The 21,949-nt window shown below is 47.0% G+C and overlaps 3 protein-coding genes and 1 long non-coding RNA gene across 5 annotated transcripts; 1 reads left to right on the top strand and 3 right to left on the bottom strand.

Moving 5' to 3' along the window:
• Nucleotides 1–640: 640 nt before the first annotated feature.
• LOC135814930 (phospholipid phosphatase 2-like) lies at nt 641–10,958 on the bottom strand. 2 transcript variants are annotated; one of them, XM_065328130.1, is made up of 6 exons: nt 10,669–10,958; nt 6,020–6,202; nt 4,214–4,359; nt 3,114–3,171; nt 2,257–2,433; nt 641–1,806 (listed from the first exon to the last, which is right to left on the bottom strand). In XM_065328130.1, exons 1-6 carry the CDS (start codon nt 10,885–10,887, stop codon nt 1,630–1,632), a joined length of 960 nt encoding a protein of 319 aa, XP_065184202.1. In that variant the 5' UTR covers nt 10,888–10,958; the 3' UTR covers nt 641–1,629. The 2 variants fall into 2 exon arrangements, with proteins under 2 accessions (XP_065184202.1, XP_065184203.1); XM_065328131.1 differs by lacking the exon at nt 10,669–10,958 and adding an exon at nt 9,614–10,055.
• Nucleotides 10,943–14,030, top strand: LOC135814933 (uncharacterized). Its single transcript, XR_010553238.1, has 2 exons — nt 10,943–11,788; nt 13,439–14,030. It is a non-coding gene; the product is annotated as an uncharacterized LOC135814933 (long non-coding RNA).
• A 666-nt stretch (nt 14,031–14,696) lies between these two features.
• On the bottom strand, nt 14,697–17,710 carry LOC135814927 (coadhesin-like). Its single transcript, XM_065328126.1, has one exon. The coding sequence runs from the start codon at nt 17,626–17,628 to the stop codon at nt 15,208–15,210; it is 2,421 nt and encodes an 806-aa protein (XP_065184198.1). The 5' UTR covers nt 17,629–17,710; the 3' UTR covers nt 14,697–15,207.
• Nucleotides 17,711–17,963: 253 nt separating this feature from the next.
• On the bottom strand, nt 17,964–19,703 carry LOC135813453 (disintegrin and metalloproteinase domain-containing protein 8-like). The gene is made up of 2 exons (XM_065326547.1): nt 18,117–19,703; nt 17,964–17,974 (listed from the first exon to the last, which is right to left on the bottom strand). Exons 1-2 carry the CDS (start codon nt 19,561–19,563, stop codon nt 17,964–17,966), a joined length of 1,458 nt encoding a protein of 485 aa, XP_065182619.1. The 5' UTR covers nt 19,564–19,703.
• Between the last annotated feature and the right edge of the window lie 2,246 nt (nt 19,704–21,949).

The following is a 21,949-nucleotide window of genomic DNA, read 5'->3' as shown; positions in this document are numbered from 1 at the left end:
GCAGCTAGGGGTGTATTTTTCCGTGGACCTTGGGTGGATCCATACCGTACCAGGGAATTTTCTAGAACCGCCCCAACCGGTTGAAATTGTTGGCGACCGGTTGAAAAGTTACAAATCAGTTCCAACCGCCCGTACTTTCTGTGGGTGAATGGAGCTGTGAATGGTCAAACGCTTTTTTCTACACTCCAGCACCAAGAAATCTGTTAAATTGCTGTCGAGTGCCATATTTGGGTTGTATTTTGAAAAATTTTCCGGGGGAGACCTCCCGACTCTTCATTGAACCGTAACCGGTTGGAAATTCGTCCTAGAATATACCCTGTACAGTACCTGTTTTGAATTTCCCAGTCGTTTGACCTTGGATACAGAGTAGGGTACTGGTACCTCAGCTATACGGTACACATGTTTTTGTGTTGCACACCCTTTTCGGATATGTTATACCAAGAGTACATAACCGGGTTATGTACTCTTGGTTATACTGCACTGGTTCACTGTATACTGTCATGTACTGACCGTTGGTTGTGTTGATGAGGAGCAGCATGCAGGTTACATGTCCCACACAACACACATGCCTCACACAACACAAAATTCATATCCCACACACCACCAATACAGGTCGTCCCATGCAACACACAGGGCTGTATCCAAACAAGACTGTTGTACTTTTGACCGAGAGCTTCCATAAAGATTCAATACGCATTGTATAATTGCATACCAGGTATCCATATTCACTACCGATAGTGAGCGATTTCTAGGCCACAAAGATCTGTCAACAAGATTAAAAGGATTTCGTTGATTTAAAAATCTACTGTAGCTTCACTATTTTTTTAAATAACTATAATTATGGAAAGCGACACAACACTCTACATGTCCTAGTTGCACTGCAACTGAAGGCCAGTTATAAAATTGCATGCTGGGCTCCACGTTAGCTGCACATGTTCACACTCTGCTGTAGCTGCGGGGGCCAAAACGATTCGCGCCGACTAAAAATAATGGATAAAAAGAACTAAAAAAAAGCCCGGGTTGCTTCCTATTACCGGATCGGAATATGTCTGTGTGGAAGGTGCTACCGACACCTCTGCTCCTACGTCTGGTCAAATGTAACTAGTTGCGACTGGTACAAGATAATCTCGTCATATGAACAAGTGATGGCGAGCTCACACCGCCAACACTTCCATAATCGTCATGCTAACGTTACATGAAAATTCTAATGCGATCAGGATAAAAATGATCAATCTTGAATGTGCTGGGTATGCCTCGAAAAATGTCTAGAGTCTTGGGTACTGGGTTCTTTGGCGGCTGAGTCTACGCTGTATCTACACTGAAGTACGATGGTTGCTTGTATCCTGTGTACGCACGTCAGGTGGTCAGTAGAATATGCGGCACGTACGCTGCTGCACAAGCACAGTAGGTAGCACAAGGTCGGGTGTAGGGAGCTCGGCCGTCCTTTTGCTAGGGCGCCAGCACACTTATGCAGCCGTGTCGTTCGTCTTCCCAAACACAACGCACGCAAAACAGCTATGGCAGCATGCCACACAGGCACGCCTGGAATGGTTTGCGTCTGTGCATGGGCATGTTACCGTATCGAAGACACACGTGAAGAGGATTTGGCTGGACAAAAAACCTAACACATCATACTGCATTCTCTTGGGAAGCACCTGTAGGTTTTCCACCTGCCTCCAGACTATCATCACTGCTGCCGGTGTGACGCATGCCATCATAGCGTTCATACATAGCATGCGGCAATAGGTCGTCATCCGTAGGCTGCAGGTACTGTGAGCGGTCACGCAGCGGGAAATTGATGTAAAACTGTGCACCAGAAAGTAGCAGTAGCGTGCGCGCACACACACACACACACACACACACACACACACACACACACACACACACACACACACACACACACACACACAGGCAGTAAATCTCAGCACCAAAAGCCCACTTGTAACCGGTTTCTAAATTCAATACATCGAATTCCAATTGAATTTGCACATGCCAGAAGCACATGCATTGTTAGCAGTACACGTATTTCTATTCCAGAGATTACTGAAAGTAACCAATGACAACCCTATGGATTCCCCTCTCCCTCTCTCTCTCTCTCTCTCTCTCTCTCTCTCTCTCTCTCTCTCTCTCTCTCTCTCTCCCCCCCCCTCTATCTTTCTGTCTCTCTGTCTGTCTGTCTCTCTGTGTCTGTCTCTCTGTCTGTCTGTCTGTCTGTCTCTCTCTGTCTCTCTCTCCTCCATTGAGGTCTTATCTTACCATGGAAAGAGCAACCCCCAGTCCTATCAAGGCACCGGATAACACATCGCTCCAGTGATGCTTGTTGTCGTCGATGCGTGACAGTATCGTGCAAAAAGCAAACAGGATGAAGACCAGATTGGCCAGGTTCCTCGCCGCTGGCATACGCCGGAAGATGGCACAATACTCAATGTAGAGCTGTAGAGAGATAAATAGATAGATAGATTGATAGAGAGAGAGAGAGAGAGAGAGAGAGAGAGAGAGAGAGAGAGAGAGAGAGAAAACAGATAAAGATGCAAGAACCCGAAAGAATCCTCGGAACCAATCGGTAATATTCTTTTGTCTCGCTGAAGCATCATTTCACGAAGGTTTATTGAGATGTCACGAACAAATTCTAGAGAAAGTGGTGATGGACAAAGAAATAACTATGTCAGATGGAAATGTAATGTGAAGAACAATAATAGGAACGATGAAAAATATAAAAATGCATCGAACTAGCTTTTGCACAACACTCATCAGGAAGCATCATTGTACTGATCAACAAATAACATTTCGACGTCGGATTAGGAAATTCAACGTGCCCCATGGTCCATATGCAAATCGTGTTCGCGGCCCTGTCCCAAGGACGACTGCAACGGGCAAACTGGGAGCATCAGATGATCACATTGTCTAATGACTGCCTATATGTAGGCATGAAAGACAGGGTCACAACTAAATCCTCAGCCCCTTCTCTCTGATAAGTACTCTGCACTACGTCGACTGGGCACTTTCCTGGCAGTTGCCACACTCTTCTTTTCCTGGCAGTTGCCACAGGCCTCTGTGACATAGAGATTGTAGCCATGGTCAGATAGAACTGGATATCACGGACAGACACTTACAAAAGCAAAGACCATTGCGTAGGCTGAGGCTGACGAGTGGCCAGATGGCCACGACTTCCTGCAAACGTAGAAGAGACACAATCAGCCATGTTTTTAAAACTACTCGTACATGTAAAATTCGTTTCCTCGGAGACAAGAATGCAACGACACTGAGAAGAAGGACACCCTACTTCAGGGTCTTGAACATCTGGAAAGTTTCCACTGGTATACTGTCATGCCTTATCATCAGGTGAAATGCAGGCAAAATCAAATGAACATGGACAATGGATTAAGTACAGCAGAGAGGTGATAGAAACAGTGCAAGGAAGAATAGCTAAGACAACAGCGACAAATGCCTGACTCATACACTTAAAAAGAAATGGGGGAAACCCCCATACCTGCCAAGTACTGAGAGTGCTTTTTCTGGATCGCCATTGCAAAATCCCGGGATTTGTCTTGGTCTTTCGGGATATGTCATATTTTTACCAAAACAATCCTTTTTCAACTTTTGATGGCACCAACATTTCGATAATAGATGATTGATGGTGATTATCGGATCACACTTACACATGTTCAAGACTCAAAAACGGAGGTTTTCAGAGACTGCTCATGGAAGGAGCACTAGTAGATCCACTGGTACTGCAGGCTATGGCGGTCCGGAATCAATAAGGACAACCACTGGCCTGTGACAAGTCATCTGAAGTGCTCCAAGTACAATATCAAGCTTGTTTCTTGTACAATGAATTTCGGGATAATCGACAGGAATTTCGGGATCGCGGGAGCTCATCCAAAATTACGGGATAATCCCGAAAAAATCTGGATACTTGGCAGGTATGGGAAACATGCACATGTACATGATTGTACAATTATTACATCATCAACATGTACTTCACATGTAAACGAAACAAAAAACGAAACAGCATGCTGTCCGCAGATTGTGTACTTCACATGTACATGTTGATGATGTAATAATTGTACAATTATTACATCATCAACATGTACTTCGGAAGTACACGTAGCAAGAGGTACAGGAGCACACGCAGCGCTAATGCTGGACATTTGCACTCAACCAGACCAGAACGTTACGAGCTACAAAGTGGAACCAGCATCCAAGATCCTACCTGGAGTCTTCGATATCAGATTTATCACCAGTGCAAAAATCGCCCAGGACATAGCGATTCAAACCGTGCTCATCCGTGCAGTTAAACGCCGTGTAGTTCGGCTTGCACACCGAGATAAAGTTGGGCCGAAGGCGGCCAATAGTCACCTGCAGTGCAAGCAAAACACGAGTAACGTTACACTGTACCGGTCAGTGAAGATGTTTAGCAAACGGGCACACTAGACACTACAGGGAGCCGATGGCTATTCCAAGTATTCTTCCATCAATACTATACAAACTCTAGATAGTGATGTGTCTTTCAAATTTCCAACATTCCCTGCACTATCCTACTATTCTAAAGAGAAGGGAAAGAAAACGTTTGATAGATGAGATGAAAGGAAGTGTCTAATTGACTGTGTGGGTTTGGGTCATTGCATGCGAACTTATAGATCGCGAAACAAGTTTGCCCGCCTCTAAACTACCGCTTGAATACTGTGCAAGCGAATATTTCTCGACTATTTCTCCATAAATACTTGTATTCTTTATTTAGAGTGGGAAGTCCAAAACAGGCCCAAGCCTAATACTGCATCCTCCGCTTTGGTCCCAAGTGTACTCTGCCTGCAAATCAAGTGTGTCCGCATCTTCAGCCACCTCTTCGGCAGTAGACACCTGGGATTCCTGGTCTGTTTAAAATAATTCTCGACCGCGCGACCGCACTCACAGTGGAGTCGCACACTATTTGGGGATTACGCACTCTCGATGACACACAGCCTGTGACAGCCTGTGCACGCACTTTCTTATCTGCACCTAGCACTGCTTTCTCACTACTGGTACATGTACAATTATGTCATCCAGTAATAGAAGGCAAGCAAGCCAAGAACAACAGAGTCCATATTATCAGCACCGGTACATGTACCAGGTTCTGTAATATCAGTGTTGCCACATCATTATAGCCAAATATCAGTAGGATAAAAAAACAAAATGCATCATCCGGGGGCTTCGCCCCGGACCCCCTCCCCTATATAGCGACCTCAATACACACACACGCGCACGGCACTGATAAGAAAAAAATAAACTTTTTTGCGTGAGACTCAGGCTGAGTTTGCCGATTTTTCCCCAGACAGATGATGATTTCGCTTAGCGCCTTAGGAGAGAGCTATGGAAACACGCGTAATGAGCAGTAAGAGCCAAAAATCTGGATCATGACTTCTAAACCACGCATAAGGTCAAACTTGGACACTTTCATGGCTCTTGTCGGCAGGAGAAGGTCAATTGTCGGCAGGTCGTGACATGCCTCAAAAATCGGCAGGCTACTGACATGTCGGCAGGTGTGGCAACATAGGTAATATACATGTAGGTGTTAGTAAGTGAAAGATGCCAGTGCATATCCACATTATTGAGTAAAACGTGTCAGGGCAGCCACTGTGATAACCAGGGAGTAGTACGTATTGTACTACTTCCCGGTGATAACACTGCCATCTGTCCCACAGGACGACTGCAACTAGAAGCAAGGGATGTTATTTCCACTCACATGAACCTGGATAAGGAGACCACATATCTAAGGTCCCTTGAGTGGTTGCCTCAGACAGGCTTCACTGTATACAAAACTCAAATAATTATACTTCGAAGTAAGACCGGTGTAAGACCCCCCCCCCCCCCCCCACACACACACACACATTCCACCTCACAAACACATGCATGTACAAAAAAAGTGCACACAAACACATGCATGTACAAACACGTGCATGCACAAACATATGCATGTACAAACAGATGCACGCGCATGCGCACACACACATGCATGCATGCATGAACACAACAAGTATACCTTGCCCACATCAGTGATCAGCTGATTGACCATGCCTCCCAAGATGAAGATGAAGGCAAAGTGGAAGAAGTGCACTATGCAGGGGCTCACGCGGTACTGCTTTCCTCGCACATTTAGTTCACATCGAGAGGCTGATGAGCCCCAGGAGTCAAAGAATGACAGTCGATACGCCCCAAGCGCGAACTGCAGAGTCAACCACATGGCACAGAAAAGAACAAGTTTCATAAATAGCTGATGAAGGTACGATTTTCTTATTGGACCCCTTTCAGCTAGGGACACCCCCGCACCCAGGAGAGAATGCCCAGTCTCTCTGTACACCACACTATCACGCGTTTTGATACGTTATACAAGTAGCTGATACCCGTATGATGGGCCGGGCCAGACAAAATAGTAGAGGGAGGGGAGGGGGCATTGGAAACAGTTACCCCGTATCCCATTTTTCCACTTTCCAATATTGTCTTGCCACGCTAAATGCAAAGTGTGAGGCGAATCCCCGACTTCGCCCCAGACAAATGTGCCTTTATGAACTATCTAATAGTGACTTTCCACTGCATTTTCGTTGAAGTGCATGAAAAACATGAAAATTGGAAATGATGCCCCCCCCCCCCCCTTTTGGCTAGAACCCTGGTACAATACACAGTACTAACAGTTAGGTTACATACACACTGGGATCAACTGTACTAATACACACACACACACACACACACACACAGCAGTGACAACACACACACACACACAGCAGTGACAACACACACACACAGCAGTGACAATACACACAGCAGTGACAACACACACACACACGCACATATCACACACACACACGCACGCACACGCACACACACACAACAGTGACAACACACACACACACACACACACACACACTTGTACTTGTTGCTCACTGCCAAAACTGGTCACGTGGGTCTCCCCGGGAGAGGGGAGAGAGACTCAAAAGGCGTCTTGGAGAGACTCAATTGGCTATTGAACCGCCCAACGGCCGACACCCCCTGAAATCCCCAAAACTCTGGGTGGACTTGAAAATGATCCCACTCACACACACACACACCACTCTCACACACACACACACACACACACAAACGCACGCACGCACACACACACACACACACACACACACTCACACACCCATATCACACACACACACACACGCACGCACACACACACGCCACTGGTACAAGCAAGAGCACATAACCAAGAGTGTGCAACTCCTATCCTGAGCTGTGAATTTTTGCGTCACTTCCAGCAAAAGTATGATCAAATGTGCATAACTTTCCATGCTTTGAATTTGAATTCTTTATTCTCACGATGGCACCATCGCCAATAAGAGATAAATTTATGAGAAGGTGAGAGAGATTGTGTATGCTTGTCATGTAGGTAGAGTATCAGTTCTTCAGGTTCAGGACACATGGATCTACCCACCGGTGCACCCAGTAGTCTGCTTCAACTATCGTAGCTGCCTTACCCATAATTATACTAGTAACAGTTTTTTTGCATTTGGATCACCCACATCATGACCATGGGCTGAGAGATCCTAGAGTTGTACTCTTGCTTATGACAATATGTACTTTTGGTACAATGCAACATGTTTACAGTTAGTAGTACCAGGTAATATACCGGTTCACCCACAGTGTGTGCATGTGTGTGTGTGCGTGAGTGAGCGCAAGCAAGTGTGCACGCGTATGTGTGTGACAGGTATGTACACTCAATCTGACAGGTATGTACATACTTTTATACTGTCAGTTTTTCAAGACCTGCCACATGTCATTGTATCTCCTGTGGACGGGCATTATTTTATTCCAATGCATTGTACTTCACGCATACGCTCAATGCATTGTACTTCATGCATACGCTCAATGCATTGTACTTCACGCATACGCTCAATGCATTGTACTTCATGCATACGCTCAATGCATTGTACTTCACGCATACGCTCAATGCATTGTACTTCATGCATACGCTCAATGCATTGTACTTCACGCATACGCTCAATGCATTGTACTTCACGCATACGCTCAATGTTCTGAAGACGACAAACATTCTACAGTAAAACCTGTAATGGCGACCACCCGGATATGGCGACCACTTTTCCTTGTCATGGACGCATTCACATTCAAAAACAGCTCGGATAAGGCGACCACTCGCTCAACGCGACCAACGACCACCCTCCCGTCCGCGACCGCGTTGCACCCTACTAGTACATGTACATACACGCATTGCACTGTGCACCACACATGGTACATGTACACGTCAGCGCAGGAAGTGTAGAAGCACATGGTGCATGCACGACACTCACGGCTTGACAGGTCTGAAGCGTCCAGGCACATGAGTCGTGATAGTAGCATAGGTGGCTGCAGTGTGATGCACTGATCAAAATGATTATAATTATCGCATGTACAATTGTACATGTATAGTGGATATGTTCACGTGACCCACTCAACCTGGATAAGAAGCACCTGGCCGAGGTGACCACTTTTTCTCGTCCCTTGGCCTTGAGTGATCGCCTTAGACAGGTTTCACTGTACAGTCAACTTCGCTAATAACGACTGCGGATATAACGACAATTCGCGAATAACGACCGAATTTCCATGCCCAGAGCAAAGTCCCATCTAACTGTATACATTTAACTTCGGATATAACGACTATCTGAATAACGACAATTCGCGTATAGCGACATGCTTTTAGTGCCCCGTGGTCATATTCACTGCTTGAATAACGACTTTCTGGGCTTTTGACAGCTATTTCAAGTACCTGTCAGTCAAGTACATGTACCTGTCATGCAGAAGTACCAGAACCTATGCCTATGGTGATAAAAGGCACACATGCAAGAAAATGCAGCCAAGGGGGGGGGGGGCTTTTTCTTCCTTTTTTATGTTGGCTTCAAAATAATTGTTGGATTTACCAGCACACCTATTATGTATACAATGTACATGTAGTTGTACATGATTGTACAGTAATCATCATACATGTACATGTCTCTGGCCCTGTAAATTAGGCCTTGGCGGATAATGCTCGAAAAGGTGGCAGATTCTGCTTTTTTTGCACCGAAATTGGCAGAACCATACAAACCTTATGGCGGGCAATTCCTCGAATTCTGCTCCATTTCTTTATCCACATACCAAACATGCATGAAACTTACCAGAAAAAGTACCGAATTCTGCCAATTTTTCTGCCGGCATTATCCGCCAAGCCCTACTGTAAATGGCTCAAAAAGGCATATTTTTCAATTGATTTCCCTTGCATATTGAATTTTTAGTTCCTTTCAACTGCAATATGAAAATAAAGTACACATTGACATAGAGCAAGAAAAGAGCTTGATTTTGATATGCATATCATACTATACAAAATATGGGTTCACATACATTCAAATGGGACTTCGGTTATAAGGACACTTCGCGAATAAGGACACTTTTCTGATGCCCCGCCGAATGTCGTTATTGGCGAAGTTGACTGTACTACATTCTATTGACTACTGTACAGTTACTTAAAGTAGTCACAGTCTGTAAACATTACTTTGTGTAAAGCAAACTATCCTGTGGCAGCAAACTGCAGAGACTTGCATTCCGGAAGAAAGCAGCGTACCAGAAGCAACGGAGAGAAGACGCCAACGATCATGAGCACCACAGTTGAGACAGTACTCTTTTTGAACGGATACACAATGGATTGATCATCGCAAAAGAATCCCCTGTGAAACGGCGTAACCGTCTGCAGCACGGCTACCACTATAGCAATCACCACGAGAGACGAGAAATCCACCAGGCATCGCCAGCCCATGATCACCCTTCTGTCCAAACGTTCAGCCATACTTCCCAAATAAGTCACGATTACTAGTACTTCTTTTCACTCTCCTATCATGGGGCCCAAGGATGGATCTACAATAGACTACATATCCTGAACAGGCAAACAAGAGCTTACAAATACAACAACTCCCTGCCCCTGGGCCCTATTTGTACTGTACGTAGGCCCTGGCCCCCATGCACAGTCAGTCGATGCGCCAAGCTGCAAGCCAGCTGAGCTCGTGAGTGGGTCATAATTACTGTAGTATTATCATTTCTACAGTGCATTTCAAAACTATAGACCAGGGAGTCGTAAAATACCACTCCCTGCTATAGACGCGTAGGGTTTTTGAAATATTTCAAATTTGGCTGGAACTTTTTGAGAATAGTTTTCGGAATATTGCTCAGGATCGCTCCACAATTACTCTCATATAGTTTCTAAAGGATTGGATAACAGACGCCCAATTTGGAAAAATTTATGCACAAAGTGATCACAGATTTTATGTGGTATAGATGCTGGCATAACGGTTTTTGCCTAGGTACGCGTCTATAGTTTTGAAATGGACTGTAGTACATGTCAATACATGACGTGTATTTTATACAAATGCCAATGGACATGTGCTTGTGATCTGGTCATGACATAAGTGACATGTCTCAAACATGTGTATTCGAATTTTCAAATACTAGTACGAGCACATGTACATGACTGTATACATGTAATCATTAGAAAAGCGATCCTGTCAGTGCAGCTTTGGTTTTGTATTTTTCGAAACGCTTTCGATACGAAGTCGAGAGAGACGGCACCATACTGAGTCTGTAGCTACAAATGTCCAATGACCTACAATTACTGTAATGACTCACCAGGGTCAATGGAGCAAGTGTGGAAACTACCGCAACAGCAGAGAATGGTATAGTGCTCGGCTTGAATGGGTACGCGATGGTCTCATCGTTGCAGAAAAATCCTCTACGGAAGGGCGTCACCACCTGTAGTATACCTACAGCAATGATGATACCGATGCATGCCAAGACATCCACAAGACACCTCCATGCCAGTATTCTTCTTCTTGGTTCGCCAGCCATGATGCTTGACCTGGACTCTGTATACCTGCCATACGCAACGTAGGCGATTGACTTGCCTGCTGGTTCCACGAAGCCGCTTTTCATTAATTTTGATGACTTTACTTTGCAGCCTAGCCTGTGTAGATCTACCATAATTAAAATATCTACGGGTCACAGACTCACTATCACGTGATCATGTCACGGTCAGTGCCAGTGCAGTGGGAGTACTTCCAGAGCAGTGCAGTGCCGTCCAGCTTCAGATTCATTGACTCGTATATCGTAGATCTACTACACCGGTGCTCGTGTTAGCGGTGTCCCACAACCCGTTTCATCAGCAGAATACTTAGTAATGAAAAATCGTCCCTGATTCAAGTGGGGTTCGGCTCGACAACAATCTTCTTACTGCACGAGTCTACCAGGTCTTTGCGGCGGCACACGTCCATCACATGATCGCAGTTCCTGCAGCCGTGTACATGTGTACTAGCACTAGCAGATACAGTAGTACTAGTAGAACCTCCACTACAGCTACAGTAGGACCAGTGGCATGCTGGTGAAGTATTTAGTTGCAGCGAGACGCTCTGTTACGAAGACATATAATGTTTCCTGTTGACAATGGAGCGGGCTGCCAGAGCAGCTGCACAAACTGACCGGCTGACTCTGACAAACCACCGTCAGGTTCCCAGCAGCCACTTCCGGAGCCTGACTGTGGCCATCAGCACCCGGTGATTGAGAGTTGGTGCTGCGCTGCTAGAACGAAAGCCAGCACAGCAACATAATTTTACCACACCCAGATATGTCCAGAGTGTGGGAGAAGGGACCTGGGTCACCATTGTCATGCTGGTTGCTGATCGGACGAGTCATGGTTTGAATTCTTTATTCTCATGATGGCACCATCGCCAATAAGAGATGAGTTTATGAGAAGGTGAGATGCTGTGGGATGGTTGGTGCTTCTGGTGTTTGTTCGTTTGTCCGTGACGCGCGCACGTGTGTGTGTGTGTGTGTGTCCCATATGGTGCAGTGGTATGTGCAGTCGATTTCCAATCGAGAGGTTGCGGGTTCAAATCCCGACGGTTATGGTCGCACACGTCTTTCCTCTCTTTCTCATTCTCCTAGCTCTTCTTTCATGCTCCTGGGTGGTTACCAACAGCCAGTGTATGCCGGAGTATGTCGTGTGGCGCCATGGCGTGTGTGTGTAAAAAAAAGTAAATGAATAAAAAAATGGAAAAATGAAAAATAGGGATTCACTGGCCAGAAAAAGCCGCTTCAATCGGCTGTGTGGTCCTTTTTTGGGTGCAGTCCTGTCACTCGAGTTGAACCTTGGTGTGAAAGTTTTCGCCTGCTGGCGTGGTGACCAGGTGATTTGGGCACCCAGGACCACGTGACCGCTTCTTCAACCATGTTCGATTGGGAATAAAGGAGGAACGCTGCATCGCAGCCTTTTCGGACCAAAACCAGTCGACTCAGCGTCCAAAAGACTACAACATATGGGCCAATCGCGGTCATCCGTGCTTTTATAAGAACGAAATGGCGCTTTTAGTGACATTTTGCATACAAATCCCCATCTAGTAGGGCGCAGTCACCCAGTTTCGGGGGAAGTGCGCGAGTTCGATTGGGATTCAAGTAGGAAGGGAGCGTCTCAGCTTTCTCGGACCAAGACCATTCGACTCAGCACCCTGAAGACTACAACTGGTGAAATTTTAATTTTTGCCTTAACTTCCCCTTTAATTCTGCCCGTACAAGAGGCCGGTTTACCAAGTAAAAAAAGGAATTTCCCAACTGTTCGCACTTATCATGGCAGCAAACACAAGACTTTTGCCTGCAAAAAACAGAGCGGCAGACCGGCTGCGCAGCGCAGAAGGTTGGAGCCTCCTTAATTCGAACATACCGCTTACAATGTGTAATTAGAAGTTTTTCCAGGACCGATTTCTATCAATACGATTCCCACATAACAATTTCTGATAATTCCAACCTCGAACTGGATATGTTCGGTTAATTAGAAGTCCCACGGATTCCACTTACATAGAAAATGTGTGGGATTTGTGCTGATAATTCGAAGTTAGCAAAGTGTAATTCGAAGTTCACTGTACTCTGTACTGGTCAGTTCAGTTTGCATGAGCAGGCTGTGCCGGTCAGTTCAGTATCCGTGAAATCTGTGTCTAAGGTCCATAGCGAAACTCTGTGTGACCATGAGAGCATTTTGACATACATTATTATGTTGTGGGTTCATGTTTGGATAATTAGAATGTCCAGATAATTAGAAGTTTTTTCCTGGCATTTTGAGGTTCAAATTATCAGGATTCCACCTGTAACGTCAGCTTCTGTTGTCCCGCAGGTTCGATTCCCTGATTACAAGACAAAGCCAACGGCCATGGGCCTGGATAATTCAATCGATGTTTCATGTTGTCTTATATCGGGGTGCGATAGAAAATTGTCTAATAATGGGTCGTCTTGTACAGGGGTCTGGGGAAAACATTGTCATATACATGTAATGCCATATAATGCATGTGTGTGTGTGTGTGCGTGCGTGTGTGTGTGTGTGTGTGTGTGCCTCCGACCGAGCCCGTCACCTTAGACTTCGTTTGCACTTGTGGAAAGCGCTATCGCCGTCGCCAGGACTTGACTCGCCACGCCCGATTCTGCTCGTGACTTGAACACTCTTGGTCCCTTCGGAACCTGCAATCATCTCCGGATGGGCATATTGTATTGTATTGTATTGTATTGTGTGTGTGTGTGTGTGTGTATGAGTGTTCATGTGTGTATGTGCATGCATGCACATACATGTGTGTGTGTGTGTGTGTGTGTGTGTGTGTGTGTGTGTGTGTGTGTGTGTGTGTGTGTGTGTGTGTGTGTGTGTGTGTGTGTGTGTGTGTGTGTGTGTGTGTGTGTGTGTGTGTGTGTGTGTGTGTGTGTGTGTGTGTGTGTGTGTGTGTGTGTGTGTGTGTGTGTGTGTGTGTGTGTGTGTGTGTGTGTGTGTGTGTGTGTGTGACAATGTCTAGTGACTATCATCAGTGGAACATCGTCACATAGTAAGAATCACTAAAACAACCAGTTATGTAGCAAGAATAACTTGACAAGGAGCGTGAGAATGCAGCAGCTCGCGGTTATGCATGGCGCGTGTAATGTGAACTTATGCAGTGAATCTGAGAATGGTAGCAGAAGATGAATATGGCAGCTGTGTGTGCATGTGGACAAAAATGGTGAGTACGTATTATTTGAAGAGTGTGAGTGCTACAACATTGTGGTCCACATGCATCTTTCCTGTCTCTCTCTCTCTCTCTCTCTCTCTCTCTCTCTCTCTCTCTCTCTCTCTCTCTCTCTCTCTCTCTCTCTCTCTCATAGCAATGCAAGAAAGGCTATTCAAGGTACATGTGCCAAAATAATGTTTGTCTTGCCCCGCCAGGTGCTGCTTCATTCTATTTTACTCTCCAAGAGGGACTGGTAAATTCTAGAGAAAAGAGTATTTTTATCGTATTAAAGGAACGTGTGTGTCTGTTGTCCTCCAGTCCATTACTCCCTCAGTCCCCAACTGCAGTGCTGCTTAATGAAATCAAATCGCACGTGTGCGTGCGCGCGCGCGCGCGCGTCAAGCCAGCGTCCTGCACCAGTCTACGGCTCTGTGTTCTCGGGTCTAGGACAGGACTGCAAAGCAGGCGACGCTCGCTCGACTCGTGCGATCGGATTTCATTGAGCAGCCCTGTAGGAGCCTGGCGGTACGATGACTTGTTGGGACAAGGAGGGTCTTGCTCCTGGTGCATCGGCACCGACCATACTGGCTGCTTTGCATGGCAAGTTATAGCATAGCATGATTGCTGGTGTGTGTACGTCTGAAACCAATCACACTGCAGGAGCACTACCAGTTAGTTTGATCCAAATTTTCAACTCAAATAAATCCAGAGATTTCTCTGACAGGAAGAAAGAAACAGAGTGGGGACCATGCTATGTGGATACGCTACATGGCAATAGGGACAAAATATTGAGAAGGTTCAATTATTCATTATCACAAATTATTGCAGAAAACATAAACAAAATGTCTTTGCAAGTTAAGACCGAGACTGTAGGGAGGGAGGATCGAGAGTGGCATATTGTCGGCGATACAAAGAATGTTCATCTGAACACTGAATACTGCAAACATCAGCTTGAAATATTTTGGTACTTGTTAAGAATTGTACTCCCGGCTGGAATTGGAAAATAAACCCTGTTGAGTTCAATGTTACCCCATTGTGACCATCATTGCTCATTGCGGCGTGAGGACAGTGTAGTGTGGCCTGTTTGTGACCAGCGCACACACAGATTGGAATAGGCAGGTCGCCACGCACGTCCTGTCGCAGCGACAAGAAGTGCTCATAATTTACGCCTCGGCACGCGTGCTTGTGTCCTCCACGTCTGCCCAAGAAACTCAATACTGGCGGGCAATTGGTCGCGCCAAACAAAGGCCACAACCAGTAGTGTGGCGAGAATGAGGAGAGCCAACACTAGGCCAGCAATGCTCGAACTGGTGAGACCTGCTTCCGCATTTGAAGTAGCACACTGGGGACATGTACTCGTCTCATTCAAGTCACCTGTGCATGGGGCAATCCGAGTTGTGTTACATTGACGATGGCGAACTTGAACGTTGTTTACCGGATCTTCACCACATAGTGAACAATTACCACTATCAGCCCATTCGCTCCATGGCAAGAACCTGGCACAGATGCGCTCATCAGTTGTTGGGCCGGAGCAGTTGAGTCCACCATTAGTCGGCGGTGGGCTGGTGCATGCTCGCACTCGACTCTGGCTATGTTCTTCATCGCAGTTTCCACGCCATTCTGACCAGTCACTGAGACCACCGTCTTGGCACGCAGGACATGATTCGCGCTGTTCCCTTACACCCGAGCACTGAGCAGCTCCTTCCATTGGCTTCGGACTTATGCAGTTGCGAGTCCTTTGCCTGTAGCTACCTCGTGGACAGCCATAACAAGTACCTACTTGACTCCAGCCTGTCCACTGTGTCCACTGACCAGCTATGGACATATCACATGCTAATACGTTACAGCTATCAGTGTCTGTGGCTGATCCTGGGCAATTGTTAGCAACCGGACATGTTCTCATGCGCACACGTACACCAATACCACAGGTAAGGGAGCAGCCTGACCAGGTTCCCCAGATATTCCATTGAGAACAGGAAGGTCTCTGGCAGCGGATAGAGTTGGTTTCCACTGCCAAACTATCAGGCCTGCAGCTCCTGCCGCCGTTGGTTGGCGATGGCTGGTTGCAATAACGGGTTTGCACCTTAGAGCCAAGGCCGCAAGTAGCGGAACATGGAGAGAAGCCGGACCATGCTGACCAGCCACCGTCAACAGGAGCAGGTCCACATGCACGGGTATTGCATGGAACAGAAGTAGTAGCCAAACCAGAGCATGTAGCAGATAACGGACACGAGCGAGAACGAACACGAACACCTCCACCACACGACCTGGTACATGGCCTGAACGAGCCCCATGGTCCCCATGTTGGACAGGCTGCAGTGTTACATTGCTGTGAAGCTCGACCACGACCAGAACATCGTGATCCACCATTAGATGTTGATGGGTTGTTGCACGTACGTTGACGAGAACGAGTTCCACCTCCGCATGTAGCCGAACACCCAGACCATGAACCCCATCGTGCCCAGTTACTATTGACAGGTGTGGCACATCGAGCAAGGTTGCATGTTTGCCGGTTGATATGTGTACCACGACATACGTTGCCACCATTACTTGGCGTAGGATTGTTACAGGTCCGAGTTAGTGTCTTTACACCACGTGTGCCACAGGTCTGGGAGCAGGGTGTCCGCACTGTCCAACCACTCCATTCACCATCCACAGGGCAAGCTCGATTATGACATCTTTGCCTCTCGGTACTTCTACCAGAACATTGTGATCCACCATTAGATGGTGATGGGTTGTTGCATGTACGTTGACGAGAACGAGTTCCACCTCCACATGTAGCCGAACATCCAGACCATGCACTCCATCGTGCCCAGTTACCATTGACGAGTGTGGGACATGGAACAAGGTTGCATGCTTGCCAGTGACTAGTTCCACCATCGCAATTCCTACCAGCATTTCTTGGCGTAGGATTATTACAAACCCGAGTGCGTTTCCTTACACCACGTGTGCCACAGGTCTGGGAGCATGGCGTTGACACTGTCCAAGGACTCCATCCACCATTTACAGGACAAGCTCGATTATGACATCTTTGCCTCTCGGTACTTCTACCAGAACATTGTGATCCACCATTAGATGGTGATGGGTTGTTGCATGTACGTTGACGAGAACGAGTTCCAGCTCCGCATGTAGCCGAACATCTAGACCATGCACTCCATTTTTCCCAGTTACCATTGACAGGTGTGGCACATTGAACACGGTTGCATGTTTGCCGGTCACTAGTTGCACCACGGCATACCGTACCACCATTACTTGGCGGAGGATTATCACAGTCCCGGGTGCGTGTCCTTATACCACTTGTACCACAGGATTGGGAGCAGCCTGACCACACTGTCCAAGGACCCCACCGACCATTAACAGCACCACTAGTTGCACGTGAGCAGTCAGCACCTGTCCAGCCACGGTTACACAAGCACGAGTTGAGAGTTGTGCACACACCATTTCCTGCACACACCCTACCACGACTTGATGGACATGGTGTAGTGCCAAGTGAACTTATCGATGTGCAATTTGATCTGACACAAAGCGAGCTTGATCCACATGGAGAACCGTCGGCCACTAAGCTGAAATCGACCATGTCCGAAGTTAGCGGGATTGTAGTTGATTTGCAGACGACTGTGCCTTGGCTATATCTTACTGGCCTACGGCTTGTTCGGCTTGATGACGAGATTATGGCAAAGTCCTCTCCACCGATACATTGAAGGAGACCGCAAGAGCCCCGTCGGTTTTGATCGTAGCAGATCTGAGGAGCAACGGCTGCAGATGTTCCCCATGTTCTCTTGCACTGAGTATCGTGAGTGTTGCATTGTCCATTGTAGCAAAATGATGCCAATGACCCCGAGCCGCAAGTCTGGCCGTTCTGCGCAAATATATCATTGGGACAAGTGTGTGTCAGGCCTGAACATGTCTCAGCTACGTCGCAGCTGTTCACAGCAGAGCGGCAGAGTGTACCCGGAGTCCGATAGCGGCAGTTTTGACAGCATGGACCATCGCTGCATTGAGAACGGGTGGTGAAACGACATGTAGCTGGATTACAACATGTTGTTGTGCACTGTGCTGCTGTACCACAATCACATTGCTCAGTGCCCTCCACAAAACCATTGCCGCATACCGGGTCACCAAATAGTGTGGCTGGCTTGTTGCTAAGGCAGTGACCAGCACCGCGTGATAGAAATGTGCTGAGATCAGAGCGGCTGCAGCCTGACCACGTCTGCGCTGCAGCATAAGGAGAGCCCATTCCAGCCATTACACAACCGCCTTTCCGAGATGTAGCTGAGCAAACACAGATACTTGCATTATCATGGTTCATTCCAAGATTGTGACCCATTTCGTGTGCTACTGTAGCTGCCACCGCTGAGAAAGGTGACCTTGTATCTTTGTTGACACCTACAGATCTGGTTGAGCACATTCCGCTGACCGATGCGTAGCCAGCGATATTGCGATGAAAGTCACGTCCAGTCAAGAGTTGGGCATTGTCGTGGTGAATGTGACCCACAAGGTTCTTGTCCCTGAACAGTTTGAAATTGTTCAGCGTCCTTTCGGGGTCGATTGACGTGACAAAGAGATCTCTTCTGTTGAAAACCTCCACAGCTACCAGTGGCACACGAGTATTCAGTTTTCTGTAGATCGAGTCGACAAAATTGGCAACAGAACGAGCACGGTTTACAGCAACGGCCATGTCCCTATTTACTCTTCTACTCCGGAAGAGTGTTGCGTCCAGCACCAGTAGTAACTCCACATAGCGTGTGACCGATGAGGATGCCTGGCGTTTAGTGCGCTGGTGAATGTGCACGGTGTCCTTGTCCACATTCAGCATGCCCTGTGCTAGGTCTAGTGGTGATGCATGATGTTTGCTTTTGTTAGTTGGTACACCACAATTCCCCAAGTGATGTTTCTCTTTCGAGTCACCGGCTTTGTAAACGGCATGAAGGTGGGTGCCATTGGGAGTGGGTTCCTTGGTCAGCGGTTCAATGAAAAAGGTCCTCTCCATTGTCCAGTGACCAGCTGGTCCTACACCAAATGATCCAGAAATTCCATTGCATGTATTGATTACAGCATGACTTGCTCCACGACTAAATCCATTCGTCTCACCCTGGTAATAGCAGTTGACAGCATCATGATCCACAACAAGCTCTCCATTCTCTTTGTAGTAGCGTATTTGTGTGCCAATAGGTAACAGCATAGTGTTTAACTCCAGCTGCAGGCGAAATGTCTTCCCAAAGGCCTGGATGTCAAAGTTGGTGGAAGGTGGGTGGCTATAGTTGTCGTCTCCATGAGTCGCTCGACGTTTCCGAACTCCGTGCAGGTGGTGAGCCGTGTCAACATGTACTGTCTCATAGCGGTGTGCAAGTTGTTGAAGGCGCTCATGGCCAGAAGCTAATTCTTGATCATAATCCACGGAATGTGAAGACTGTACAGCCGTTAGTGTGACGAGAAGGACAATCACTGGAAGTAGTCGCCTTGGGCAACGGCCAGGGAGTGATTTCAGGGTATTATCGGTATACATGGCCATTTCATCCGGCACTCCAGTGCCACACACTCGTTGAACTGGTTGACGACTGTGCCACTTCGAGCAAATAATTATTCACTCGCGCTCGCCACCAACTGCTATAAGAGGCGGAAGCTTTTATTCATTTACGGAAGTAAATTTTCCTGGGTGAATGGGTTACGTACCCTCCTCTTCACCAGTTAAGACTGGGATCTCACTGAACGAAACTACGCCTGGCAGTCGCCAGTCGTCTAAAGTCACGAATCTTTCAGCACTCAAGTCGATCTTCTATACTTTGCTTTTCCTCTGCAACATCTAAAACTCTGAAGCACAACAACAAGTCTATAAGTAATCGAGTGACTACAAGTAGGACTAGAAACCGCACAGTCAGCTTTTTGCCAAGTCCACTCCTGAACTTGTCCAATAATCTCGAGGCCATGGCGTCCGAAGTAGGAACTTTTTCAGCCAAGTACAATACAGAGAGGCCATACAAGGAAGGTTAAGCTTTGCACTCTCAACAAGTGCTCCCCTGTTAGCAGCTCCCCGCGTCTGAATCGATGCTTTGGAGCCAAAAACATAGCCACGATTGTACGGATGACCTTTTGGGTCGTGCCTGAAACAGCCCTCATGCCAAGGTGACCCCAGCTGTGTGCCGCGGTGCAACTGGTCCCGCTATGTATACTATTATGTCAGTGTGTAATAGTCGAGTTGCACTGTGTGATATCGTGCAGACGTATACATGTACACCAGCACATCATGTCCCTTTCCGGATTTGCGACTCCCTCCGGAGCTCCGAGTACAATGGAGTCCCCCATTTCTGATTCCTACTCTGAGCTTTCGTTCTTGCTCTCTGCCTGTTCTAGTTCACAGCGGCACTGTTCTGGGCCTCCGAATCCCATACCGGTTATACCTTGGCTTGCACTTGCAGTAACAACAAGACCCCATAAACCACTGGGGTTACCGATGGAGTAAGCCTCTTTTACGGGCAACAAAACACAATTTGCCAAGATGAAGGATGTTAACACAAATGAAGAGAATAATTGTAGGAAAAAAATAAATAAAATAGAATAATAAAATGGGGTTATGGACTCTTAAGATCTTGGTAACAATGATTATCACTGTAAAAAGATAGGATCACTGAAAGGTTGCATTTGTACAGTCATGTAGATCTACACGTTGTCTATAGTTTGTCCAACACAATACTTATTATCCGTATAAAAACCGCTCTGTGAGCGGTTCTGAAAAACCTTTACTGGTGCTGCCCCGTCGTAAAAGTAAGAAATTAGAACTGGAGCATTGTCCCCCCAAATGCGAACAGATCCACCTAAATCGCGAATGACGGGACCCGAACGCACCAGTACTAGCAGTAGCACGAGGTCGGGAGGACACAGGATCACAGCATAGGGTAACACCACCACTATTATAGTGCAGTACATTGCACATTGTATCAGTGGCAGTGTATTGCTAGTACACGTACAATTATCGACGACCATGGCCTATGGTCTGGACCAACGTCCCCATCTGCATCCACGGCTAGGAACCTCGTGCTACTGGTGCGTTCGGGTCCCGCCATTCGCGATTTAGGTGGATCTGTTCGCATTTGGGGGGACAATGTTCCAGTTCTAATTTCTTACTTTTACGACGGGGCAGCACCAGTCTGTCCAGTAAAGGTTTTTCAGAACCGCTAGCTCACAGAGCGGTTTTTATACGGATAATTTCAGTTCTTTTTCCGTTCCCTCCCCATAGGGTCCGGCGGATTCTGCCGGCAGAAAAATTGGCAGAATTCGGTACTTTTTCTGGTGAGTTTCATGCATGTTTGGTATGTGGATAAAGAAATGGAGCAGAATTCGAGGAATTGCCCGCCATAAGGTTTGTATGGTTCTGCCAATTTCACTGCTTTTCGAGCAGAATCCGCCGGTCCCTACCTCCCCACCCCAACCCCGAAGGTAAACATGATGAGCACGCGCGCGATGTACTGTATGTAGCCATGAGACTGCAATAACACACTGATACATACCAGCCCTCCCCACCTCGCTACCCCGCACACAGATACACAAACACGCGGGTGCACACGACACACGCACGTGGCCACGCACACATACGCACATGCACACGGCACACGCACGTGGCGACGCACACATACGCACATGCACACGACACAAACAGGAAATTCTTCATGTATAATGCCATGCAAAGCAGTGGCCACCGTACTTCAGGAAGTCAGTTGTGAGGCAAAATAATTCAACTACAACGTGTAGACAAGCTGACGGCCAAAGCACAACATAGCAAACATGACATTTGCCCAAGGATTGCAGTTTGCAGACCACGCGATGGAAGCAGCGAATACAGAATATAATATCATACAAAGTGACAAGCAAAGAAGTGGCCACCAGACACCAGAAACTTGCAG

The sequence above is a fragment of the Sycon ciliatum genome, chromosome 4, assembly GCF_964019385.1.
Source record: "Sycon ciliatum chromosome 4, ocSycCili1.1, whole genome shotgun sequence".
NCBI lineage: Eukaryota > Metazoa > Porifera > Calcarea > Leucosolenida > Sycettidae > Sycon > Sycon ciliatum.
The sequence above is the reverse complement of the archived record's forward strand: the minus strand, read 5'-3'. Positions and strand labels throughout refer to the sequence as shown.

Coding starts and splice junctions, on each gene's coding strand:
- LOC135813453 (XM_065326547.1), bottom strand. CDS start 19,563: ATGGCCATGTATACCGATAATACCCTGAAATCACTCCCTGGCCGTTGC.
- LOC135814927 (XM_065328126.1), bottom strand. CDS start 17,628: ATGGTCGATTTCAGCTTAGTGGCCGACGGTTCTCCATGTGGATCAAGC.
- LOC135814930 (XM_065328131.1), bottom strand. CDS start 9,835: ATGGCTGAACGTTTGGACAGAAGGGTGATCATGGGCTGGCGATGCCTG. Junction 3,172..4,213: donor TCTGATATCGAAGACTCCAG/GTAGGATCTTGG, acceptor CTACGTTTGCAG/GAAGTCGTGGCCATCTGGCC. Junction 2,434..3,113: donor ACGCAATGGTCTTTGCTTTT/GTAAGTGTCTGT, acceptor ATCTCTCTACAG/CTCTACATTGAGTATTGTGC.